The 11,467-nt window shown below is 37.1% G+C and overlaps 1 protein-coding gene and 1 non-coding gene across 2 annotated transcripts; both read right to left on the bottom strand.

Moving 5' to 3' along the window:
• Positions 1-3,305: 3,305 nt before the first annotated feature.
• LOC124225905 (U6 spliceosomal RNA) lies at positions 3,306-3,412 on the bottom strand. Its single transcript, XR_006885128.1, has one exon. It is a non-coding gene; the product is annotated as a U6 spliceosomal RNA (small nuclear RNA).
• Positions 3,413-7,968: 4,556 nt separating this feature from the next.
• On the bottom strand, positions 7,969-10,320 carry PTH (parathyroid hormone). The gene is made up of 3 exons (XM_046685007.1): positions 10,281-10,320; positions 8,349-8,439; positions 7,969-8,230 (listed from the first exon to the last, which is right to left on the bottom strand). Exons 2-3 carry the CDS (start codon positions 8,432-8,434, stop codon positions 7,969-7,971), a joined length of 348 nt encoding a protein of 115 aa, XP_046540963.1. The 5' UTR covers positions 8,435-8,439; positions 10,281-10,320.
• Between the last annotated feature and the right edge of the window lie 1,147 nt (positions 10,321-11,467).

Here is an 11,467-nt window from a genome sequence, read left to right as displayed (position 1 = left end):
GGCAATATTCTATTTCATAATCTGAGTAGTGAGCAGTGGGCATTCATTTAATTTTTTCTTAAGAATTTACATGTATGTTTTATACATGCTTCCATATGTACAATAAACTTTAACTATTTTAAAAACTAAAGCCGTATCACTATCAAGGAGATTTTATCCTAGGCATGCAAAAATATTTATCACGTTAATGGACTAAAAGTGAAAAATTACGTATTTTTGGAGAAAAAGTATTTTATAAAGTTTAATACCCTTTTATAATCTCAAAACTCTTAGAAAACTAGTGTAGGGGAGGAAGAACATTTCCTCTACCCTCTGGGTTCTTCTGGCTGGGCTACAAATTAAATTGACATGAAACAGAAAAACAGGAGAAAAGCAAACAAAGCTTTGTAACATGTCTACTTGGGAGACACTTAGGAAAAGTGAGCCACTCACCAAAATGGCAGAGACGCTCATCTTAAATACCATCTTCAGCTAAAGACAAAGGAGGATGTTGGGAGTAGGGGGAGTCAGTTATGGGAGATTACCAGAAAAGTACAGTAAACAAGAGTAAGGTTATTATGCAGACTTAAGTCCTTGCCTTCTGCACTGATAAGAGTTTCTAGAGATAAGGTCATTCCCCCTTCTTCCCGGTACAGAGAGGGAGATATCTTTACAGAGGGAGAGTTCCCTTACAAATGTAAATATCTCGTACAAAGGGCAAATTCTACTTTTCAAAGCTTCTCTCATGTCTGCAGTTTTTAAAAGTAACCAGCCCAAAATAATCCTCATGCAAAAGGGGCACATTTTGGAGTGGCCAATTCTGATCTCCCACACTAGTTGTAGAAAGGAATGCCATCAATATGTTAAAGACCTTTCTCTTGTTGAGAAATTACAGACACATTCCCAGTAAGGTCAAGAATATAATAAGGAAGCCCAATATTATCATACATTAACATGGTATTAGAGGTACTGGATAATACTGTAAGAAATGAAAAGTGTAATCAGAGGGAAAAGAGATAAAAGTGTCATTATTTGAGATTATATGATCATCTACATAGAAAAACAAATCTAATCAAGAGATAAACTATTAGAATTAATGAGAGAGTCCAGCAGGGGTTGTTGGATATAAGATAAAATTATGAAAATGAAGAAGGTAACTCTATACCAAAAATAACCAACTAGAATATGTAATAAAAATTTAGATACCTTTCACAATAGCCACAAAACTGTATAGTATTTAGCAGTTTAACAAAGGATACATAATCTTTTTGAGAGAAAATGTTTAGACTCTATTTATTTATTTTTAAACCAGTTATGGACTTTATTTGGATATTAATCCAAATAAACCAAAGGTTAATAAAATTTTTTAGCAACAGTCAGGAAAAATAGGAAATAGATTATTAAATGATTATTGTTATTACTAGATATGATAATGGCAAAATGGTTTTTTTATTGTAGTATAATTGACATGTAACATTATATTAGTTTGAGATGCATAACATAATGATTTGGTATTTGTGTACATAGTTGCAAAACTTATTTTCTTGTAATGAGCGCTTTTAAAATCTCCTCTCAGCAACTTTCAAATATGCAATACAGTATTATTGACTATAGTCATCATGCTGTACATTACATCCCCAAATTTATTTATTTTATAACCAGAAGTTTGTACATTTAGATCCCCTTCACTCATTTTTGCCTACTCTACACACCCCCACCCAGCCCCCACCTCTAGCAAGCACCAATATGTTCTCTGTACCTATGAACTTTGTTTTTTTAGACTCTATTTAAAACACATAAAAGGAGATCAGAATAAATGAAGAGCCTTACTACGTTAACGAATAGAATGAATGGAATGATATAATAAAGATAACAATTCTTAAATATTATCTAAAGATAACTATAATTAATATATTAATTTTGATACAATCCCAATCAAAATTGCAGCTGGATCTTTTTAGAAAAGAGCTCAACAAATTCATTGTAAAATTTGTATGGTAGAATAAAGATCTGTAAAGAAGGGGGTGTGTGTGTGTACCTTATTTTGCAGGAACTGATAAACACATCAATAGAATAGAAGAAACAGAGCTCAAAAATATACCTATGTTCAGGACATCAGCAAGATGGTGGAATAGGAAGTCCCAGCCCTCGTCCCCTCACAGAAACACTGATTTAACAATGATATACAGAAAGCAAAATACCTTTATGAGAAGTCTGGAATCCATATGAGAAGTTGTAGTGCCCTGGAGGACCACAAAACCAAGAACAGCCACATTGAAATGGTGGCCATGGCAGAAAAATTCAGAAAGGACTCCATATGTCCCATCTGCCAGACTATTTCCAAGGTCCCTGTTGGACATTCTGCAAACATGACTATTGCTTCACCAGCTTCAGGCATTTGGGAGAATCAGGACAGCCTTTTCACTTCTCCCCAGTGTCTTTACATCTCTTGGATCCAGAGAATCCAGACCAACATGACCCTGGGGAAACTGGTGGGTGAGATCAAAGTAAGGATGCCTATGATGAGCATGTGCTGCTGGATGCTCAGATTCTATGTCAATATGACTCTGGATCCAGCCACAGCCAAGGACCTCCTCACATTCTCTTAATGACCTGCAGTGCATCAGATATGAGTAGGTCCAGACGAGACCACCAGAGAACGCCAAAACAGTCTTCTCTGCTGCTTGTGTCCTGGGGTCCTCCTGTTCACCTCTGGCTCCCGCTATTGGGAGGTGGAAGTTAGAGGAACATTGGAACAGGCTGTGGATGTTTGCAGGGAATCTGCATATCACAAAGGACCTTTCTTAGTATCTTCAGATCTGGGGTTCTGAGTTGCGAACCTCAAGGGATGACATGAAGCCACTGCCAACACAGAAACTGGGACTATCCTCTACATGAACCCAAACTTGCAGATAGGATTTTCAATGCCATTGATGGTTTCCATTTATACACCTTCACAAATATATCTTCCTCGGAGCCTCTGTGTCCACTTTTCTGTCCTGGGATCCCAAGAGAGGGTGAGAATGTGAAACCCATGGAAATCTGTGCCAAGGAAACTATAGTTGTTGAATTTGATCATAGTCCTTGTAAGGAGACATGTGAACTCTGTCCAAAATGAAGAGCATATGGGGTGAAACTGATGGATCGTATACTCCTGAACTCTATCTGACACTACCAGGAGTTTAGGTGGTTGAGAAAACCATCCAGTTTGTTTTACTGAAAAGGAAGCCTTAGGATAAGAATTGCAAAAATAAATCATTAATTTTTAAAACCTTTCTTTTTTTAAAAAATTTTAATCATGTGTTTTTTAAATGCAATATATCCAAAAAAATATGGGAGGCTTCCCAAATTTGTATGTCATCCTTGCGCAGGGACCATGCTAATCTTGTCTGTATCATTCCAATTTTAGTATATGTGCTGCCGAAGCAAGCATTAAAACCTTTTTTAATTCTAAATACAGTAGTCCCCCCTTATCCGTGGGGGATACCAAAGACCCCCAGTGGATGCCTGAAACTGCAGACTGTACCGAACCCTATACATACTACATTGTTTCCTAGACATACATACCTATGATAAAGTTTAATTTATAAGTTAGGCACAGTAAGAGATTAACAACAATAACGAATAAAATAGAACAGTTATAACAATATACTGTAATAAAAGTTATGTGAATGTGGTCTCTCTCTCTTTCAGTCCAAACCTATTCCTGAATCTGTGTAACCATCCCTTACTTGCACTAAATGTCTTGGTGTCACTCGTTTCAGGGGATCCCTTGCTGAAATCTTTGTATAGACTCAATGCTTTCTGGTGCAACACATTGCCGCCATTTGGGACACACTTTGTGTTCATGTCTTCCATCTACAAATTTAATGCCTTTTCCACCTTAACTAAGCAGTTATCATGCACTGTGGCTGTAACTTTTGCAGTTTGAGGTGTGACAGCAAAACAAGCACGGATTTCTTATTCCTTCTTCACAATTTCACTGATAGAAGATTTGTTCTTACTGTAGATCTGAGCAACCTCTGCATATGATTTTTTTTCTTATTAGGTTGAGGACTTTCACTTTTTCACTTAAAGGAAGCACTATACGGCATCTCTTTTGCATGTCTGAATTGCCAATATCAATACTCTTGCACTTTGGGGCCATTATTAATTAAAATACAGGTTACTTGGACACAACCACTGCCATACCACAACAACTGACCTGCTAACCAAGAGGGCTCCTAAGTGACTAAGGGATGGGTAGCGGATACAGCATCCATACGCTGGACAAAGGGGTGATACACCTCCTGGGTGGGACGGAGCTGGCAGCGTGGGATTTCATCATGCTATGCAGAATGGTATGCAATTTAAAACTTATGAATTGTTTAATTTCTGGAGTTTTTTCCATTTAATATTTTCGGACTACAATTGACCACGAGTAACCAAAACTGCAGAAAGCAAAACTGTGGATAAAGGGGGACTACTGCTGGGCTTTGCTCAGGATGAAGTTGAACTAGATCCAGAAGGCCCATAGGTTAAGGGCAGGTCGTTTCCTCCTCTTGCATGTTTCCTGAGGGCCACTTCCATGAACCGCTGCCTCAAGATGGAACCAAGACCTTGTTTTTGTAGCGTACTGTAGAGCCTGGGTTGGATATTCAGAGGTTCAATCCCTCAGGACTTGGGAAGAAAGGTTTCCTGTGTATGGGCCACATGAGGAGGAGAATTATAGGGTTGGAGAAATTCAGAGGAACACAGTATCCAAGGGTTAAGTCAAGAAATGGAGGGGGAGGGGCCAGCCTGGTTGTGTAGTGGTTAAGTTTGCGTGCTCCACTTTGGGGGCCTGGGATCTGCCAGTTAGGATCCCAGGCACGGACCTATGCACAGTTTATCAAGCTGTTTGTCAAGCCATGCTGTGGCAGGGGTCCCACATATAAAAGAAGATGGGCAGAGATGTTAGCTCAGGGCAAACTTCCTCAGCAAAAAGAGGAGGGTTGGTGGCAGATGTTAGCTCAGAGCTAATCTTCCTCAAAATAAAAATTAAATTAAAATAATAAAAAATAAGAAATGGAAGGAGAGTCAGGGAAGGGTGACTTGTGGGCCTCCATCTGAGACTGACCTTCCATGGACTGAAAGTTGATTCAAAGGGCAAAATAAAGCAATTTTTCACTCCCTAAAAGTAAAATAAAAAATTAAACCTACGTTTACATGAGAACTTAAGATGCGATTTTTTAGAGCCAGCCCTGATGGCTTAGTGGTTAAAATTTGGCACTCACGGATTTGGCAGCCCGGGTTCACTTCCCGGTCGCAGAACCATAGCACCCATCGGTCAGTTGCCAGGCTGTGGCAATGGCTCATATAGAAGAACTAGAATGGCTCACAACTAGGATCTACAACCATGTACTGGGGCTCTGGGGAGGGAAAAACAAGGTGATTTTTTAAACGTGTCTACAAAGCTACAGGGACACAAAGACTTGCTTAATAGATGCTATTTGGAACACTGACTGTCCATTGAAAAAAAATAATAAATTTCAAACATAACATTTTATTATACACAGAATTAGACTCTAGAAGAATAAATACCTAAAAGGGAAAGGTAAAACTCTAAAGCAGATCTAAGAGATAACTTTGAGATGTAGGGTTGGGGAAAGGCTTCTTCAATAAGACTCTTGAAAATACAAACAATAAGGTGAAATTTGATGTATTTGCATCCATCAAAATTAAGATAGAGTTAGTAAATACATGATACCCTGGGAGAAAATATTTGTAACATTTGAAAGCAGCAAGGAATTTGTATTAGAATATGCAAAGAACTCAAAATTAACAGGGCCAAAAACCAATAAAAAATTGGCAAAAGATATAAATAAATAGTTCACAGAAAGGGAAGCCCAAGTGGGCAACATGTAGGCAGAAGTTCAGTTACACTAGTAATCAGAGATATGCAAATTAAAACAAGGAGCTACCACTTGACATCAAAATGGCAAGACTTTTTATGAAGGTATATACTTACAATGTATGTGGAAATAAGAGACAGAAATGCTTAGCTCTGCTGGTGGGAGTATAAACTGTATTTCTGTTTCATGAGCAGTCTTGAGAAGCTTGTTTATGTATTATGATTGCACTCCTGGTTAAATATTCTGAAGACATTCTCACACAGTTCCATCAGGGACATGTTCAAGAATACTCACTGAGGCATGATGCTACCAGGGAGCTGGAGCCACTGTCTACGCCACCTTCTACTGTTCATTCCTGCATTAGATGGGCTGAAAAGCTAAAAACTACATTTCCCAGACACCTCTGCAGCTAAGGTTCTAGAAGAGATTTAGGTTTAGCTAATCATACGCACACCTGTAAGACTGGGAAGGCAGCAGAAAGGTAATTCTGCCACTTCTCCCTTTCTGCTGGCAAGCACTGTTGCAGAAGAGTTTGATTTTGCTGTGCTAATGTTGGCAGATTCCGGCAACAAGGCACTGACTAGATGTCAAGAGATAGGGTACCTGCCATCCGTTTTGCTGGGGTGGGCCGTAGCAGGTGCAGTGTGTTTCTGGAGCAGCCGCAGTAAGCAGCTGCCTCCTGAGCAGGGGAGTCTCAGGATAATATCAGGCAGCTGCTGATTGATAGTAGAAGAGAACAGTTCCCTTCATGAGTTTGAGAGTCTTTCCTCCAAGTTTAGCATTGAGTCTGTTTTCTTCAGCATTCTCAATGATTCTCTAATGAATCTTTCTATTTAAACTAACTGAGGTAGGTTCTGTTCTCTGCATTTAAACCAAAGCCTGATTAATTCCATCGGGATGCCAGAAATTTACTTGTCAATTAAGTCCCATCTCAGTTGTTCCCTACATCAAGGAGATCCGCTCCCTTCTCTGTGCATTTCGCATGTACTGTTGTAATTACTTGCTTACTTCTCCATCTTCCTCAATAGAACATGAACTCTTTCAGGCGAGGGATGGGATCTTATTCAGTCCTCAGTGACACAAGCTACATTTTAAATGCACATGTCGCTGCCTTATCCAACAGCATGGCATATAGAACACTTGAATCATCACAAGAAGTTCTCTTGGACAGCATTGATCTAAAGGGATCAGGGCTCTGTTTTTCACACACCTGAAGTATCTTGTACTTTTCTTTCATAGCACTTATCAAAGCTGATAATGAATTAATGTCTGTCTTCCCTACTAAACTGTAGCCCCCATGAAGACAGGAACTGTGTCCAGGAAGTGTCCATTGACTTACCGTTGTATGCCCAGTGCCAATACAGTACATGACAAATAATGGAAAACGAATTGATATTTGTCAAATGAATGAATGAAGTTATATTTTAATAAATACAAAAATTCTATTTCTTGCAATTCGAGGCCCAGAATAGAAATATTATCAGTGGGTTTGTGTATGGGTGAATGATTTTGCGTCCATGTTTCAGACCACTTTCTGCCTTTCCTTGCTGAACATTTCCTTTCCTGAAATGAAGAGGACAATAGTGTCTTGCTAGTGAAGATTTGGGGACCTGGTACTATGGTAATATTAAAGAATGATGTTCAAAATATCAGAATGTAAAACACTTGATTAAAAGAACATTTTGCACTATTCTACCCAGCCACAATCAATGTAAACATATTGGTGTTACTCATAATCAAAAAACATTCTTATGACAAGTGAGAAATACTTAACTTCATTTATTTAGAATCATGATCATTAAATTTTTATTTTGCATTGTAAAATGGAAGAGAAGTTAAAAAGTTCAATTTTATTCTTTTATAAATTATGCAATAACATACTTTAAAAAGAATAAACAATCGAAATAGAATAATCAAAAGAGCTCTTAAATGAATAAAAGTAGAATCAGAATAATCAATTAAAATGGCAGCTTTCCTGGGTAGCAATGGATTACATGTAAAATTTGGAAGGTTAGAATATTGGCACTTGGTAATCATAATAGAGCTTGAAAACATTAGCAGCATGTCATATTGTTGCCCTATGGGGTCTAGAGCGATGCTCTGATCCTATCTGTTTTCACTGGGATTTAGTTTTACTTAACACATCCACATCAGCTTTGTCTGCTTCTCCAAGACTTTTTTGATGGCTCTCAATCAGCACATTGTCTTCCTTTTTTCGAGGCCTCTGGGAACCACCATCTCTGTGAAATATAGGAGCTCCGAGGGCAATAAAATTGTGCACATCCTGCAGCTTCTTCCGCAGCCATTCCACCCTTTCCACTGAGTTCAGATGTTTGCCCAGGTTATGCATAAGCTGTATTTCACTCACAGATCTCTTCCTGGAGGGAACAGAACAGAGAGGACCACTCCATCAGCTCCCTTCTTCCAAATCATAAAGTCAACCTTAACAATCCAATTCCCATGCCTCCACCGTGCAGAACAGGCTGCAGTACTTACCTAACAGGCTTCCCATCTGATTTTGCAAGAAGAAAAATTGCAAACATGACAATCATTATCTTAACCATGTTTTTTGCAGATATCATCTTCACTAAAAGAAAGAGCAAAATAGAAGTACTTTAAAATATTTTTAATATTCCAAACTATATAATTAAATTTATAGTAGGTTACATTTATAACCATACAACTGTGAAGAAGGTGACAGTAACTAACCGGATTAGTTTTCCTGAGAGGCTTTGGAATCAGCCTCTTTATTTTACAGACATATTAGCATTTATTATAAATATGCATAATTTGACAGAAATTAGATAGATTAGTTTTACTTTCTTAGGTATCTTTTTGAGAGTTGTTGTGCAAGTTTTAATATATAAATTTTAAGCCACATGAGAAATGAAAAATCTTTCTTTTTAGAATTTCCTCCTACATTTTACATTGGTTATGACTAAATGCTTATAATTTGCTTGAAAATGGCTAATTCTCCTAATTAGGTAAATTGTTAACACTTTATTTACTTAGCAAATTCCTTCTTCATAAGCCAACTTCATTTCAGGCACTGCAATAATAACCATAAATAGCAAATTAATAGGCTGTGATTTAGAGATTTTTACTGAATTAATGCATAAGAATAATACCATGAGACAGAGTGTGTCAAGCATTTGAAAAATCATCAAATAATTATTTCTTATATGGATTTGGAGCTTTGGCTCCATATAAAATGCTTGTCTGTATCTTATTTCTGCAGCTTATTTTATTAACAATTTTGCTTTAGTATGATTTTTAGCACTTCTTTTTTTGCTCATAAAGGTTTTCATCCCAGAATAGTCTTATTTTAATTTGCATTTCTGTAATTGCAAAGGCTATTATTATAAAAGTGCTTTTTCTTAATGCCTAATGTTCTCCGTTTTTAACATACACATACAGTGGCTATATATTCATATTATAAAGGAAACTGCATCATTTAAAGTACCATAAGAAACATTGAAATCTACTACATTTAGTTTCACTGTGCAATAGCAATAAAGCTATTGATGGAGCAACAAATGAATATTCTTCAATTTTGGTTTATGTTAGAAACAGACACAGTAGCTGGCGGACAGGAGCACTGGTGTCTATTCACGGCTCTGTCACATTCACCTAGTGACTTCAGACCTCTCTGCCTTGCTTCCTTGTTCTTAATAGAGAGACACGTTTCTTACAAGAATGGCATGAAACAGCTGAAAAACAGTTGTAAAATACCCTTGAAATTCATGTACAGTCTTCAGAATAGAAAATTAGAAAGGGCTTTATGTAAAGAGAATAAACGTTCAGCAGTAAAACTGAGTTGCTCCCACTATAGTGTACAGATTGAGCTCTCTGTGAGTCATAAAACAAACAATCTAGAGAAGAATGTTCTATAGGAAAAATGGAATTTTAACCTAATAAATTTGTATTGGTCATTTAAATCAGAATTATTCATTCTTCCTTAGGCTGCTTTATTTCAAAATTTCAACAAGGTACCATTAAAGCATATCATGCCAAATTTTAATTACTTTTTGTGTAATTTCAGATATATTAAAAAAAAAGCAAGGCATCTCAAAAGACTTTAATCAAAAAACTACATGATTTAAGAGTATTTTAGTAGCATGTCTATTTTGTATTGTGGCATTTTACATTAAACTTAGATCAAACCCTCCTTTAATGCTTCACCTTGAACAAATAGCATGACATTTTTAGAAAACGGTACACATTAAATAATTGCTTAATTATAAAAAAACTCATATAAAATCTGGAAGAGGAAATAAAGCTTACTCACCACACAATGTTTTAGGACAAGATCTTCTTTCAGGCGTGTTAGCCACTGGTGCTTTCTTAAAGTTGAGCAAACTTGAGGAGGCTGATGAACTGGACTGGAGACCCTTGAACCTGACTTTTATATGTAGCTCTTCCACTCACCCAGAGGAGCTTTTTTGTTGTTACAAATGATGTCACTCTCAATTCTCTCAGATAATTGGATTTTAAAGGAAAACAGTGTGGGGCCGGGACAAGGGTTGATGCAAAGATTTCTAACAAATATTGAATTGTAATTCTGACTGGATTAATGAATTTATATTATACAAAAGACTAATTTCAAAGATTTATGATAATGTCATCATCTTATTGGAAGTAAACGCTGAAAATAAGTATATTTGTTATAACCTTACTGTTGCTACAATTATGAGGATTACAATGAACCATATTATGGTATGCCTACTTTACAAGCCATTTTCAACCAATCCATGTCATTCCTGGTCATCTTTTTTAAAAAATTAGATATAGTGCTTCTCTTGAAGGAAGTGTTAAAAATATTTTGAGAAAATGCTCTTAGTACAAAAGTGAAATTACTTTAAAATTCATTTTATTTATGCATTTTAATCTGCAATAACATTTGATAAGCACTAACAATATGCCCAACTATACATATATTACCCTGCTAAGTCTTCATAGTAACCCTTTAGAGTAAATACTATTTTTAGCCCCATTTTCAAATGAGGAAACTGAGGTTTGGGAAATGGAGAGATGGAATTCAACAAAGGTCTTTAGGACGCCAGAGCCATTTTGATTCTTTTTTTTACCTCAGTTTCCCCCTAGAAACGTAGCCCTTCTTTGAACCCCAGTCTTCTTGATTCTAATTAGCCTAAGCTTTTGCAGCCTCTTTGCCCAGGAGTTGGGTCTTGTTCCTCATGTTCCCCAGATGATGATTAGGGGCCTGCTCCAAAAGCTAACAGAGGTATGATGCTGCCACTTGTCTAATTTAAAACATTACTATAGCCTGGTCCCCATATTTCAGATAAAAACTCCTTGGATGCTATATCTAGGGTTCATTTAGGCAGCTTGCCTCCCAACTGACATCCCAGAATTGGATCCTTTCTCTTAGCTCTGGTCCTACCCAGGCTTCATATTATCCCCTTTCCTGCCAACCATTGCCAAGGTTTGACTCTACATTGAGTAAAGCCAGTTCAAGCTTGAACAGTATCTGCACAGAGTCTAGAGTGAGAGATGTATGTTAGTCCTGCTCTGGAATATTCTCTGTACCAGGCAAATCTCACTCGGGGTATTGGTCCATACTCCATTCTAGAAGTTAGAGACAAACTGCAAAATGT

Source organism: Equus quagga, chromosome 14 (assembly GCF_021613505.1).
Source record: "Equus quagga isolate Etosha38 chromosome 14, UCLA_HA_Equagga_1.0, whole genome shotgun sequence".
NCBI classification, from domain to species: Eukaryota; Metazoa; Chordata; class Mammalia; order Perissodactyla; family Equidae; genus Equus; species Equus quagga.
This window is presented reverse-complemented; position numbering and strand designations above follow the sequence as displayed.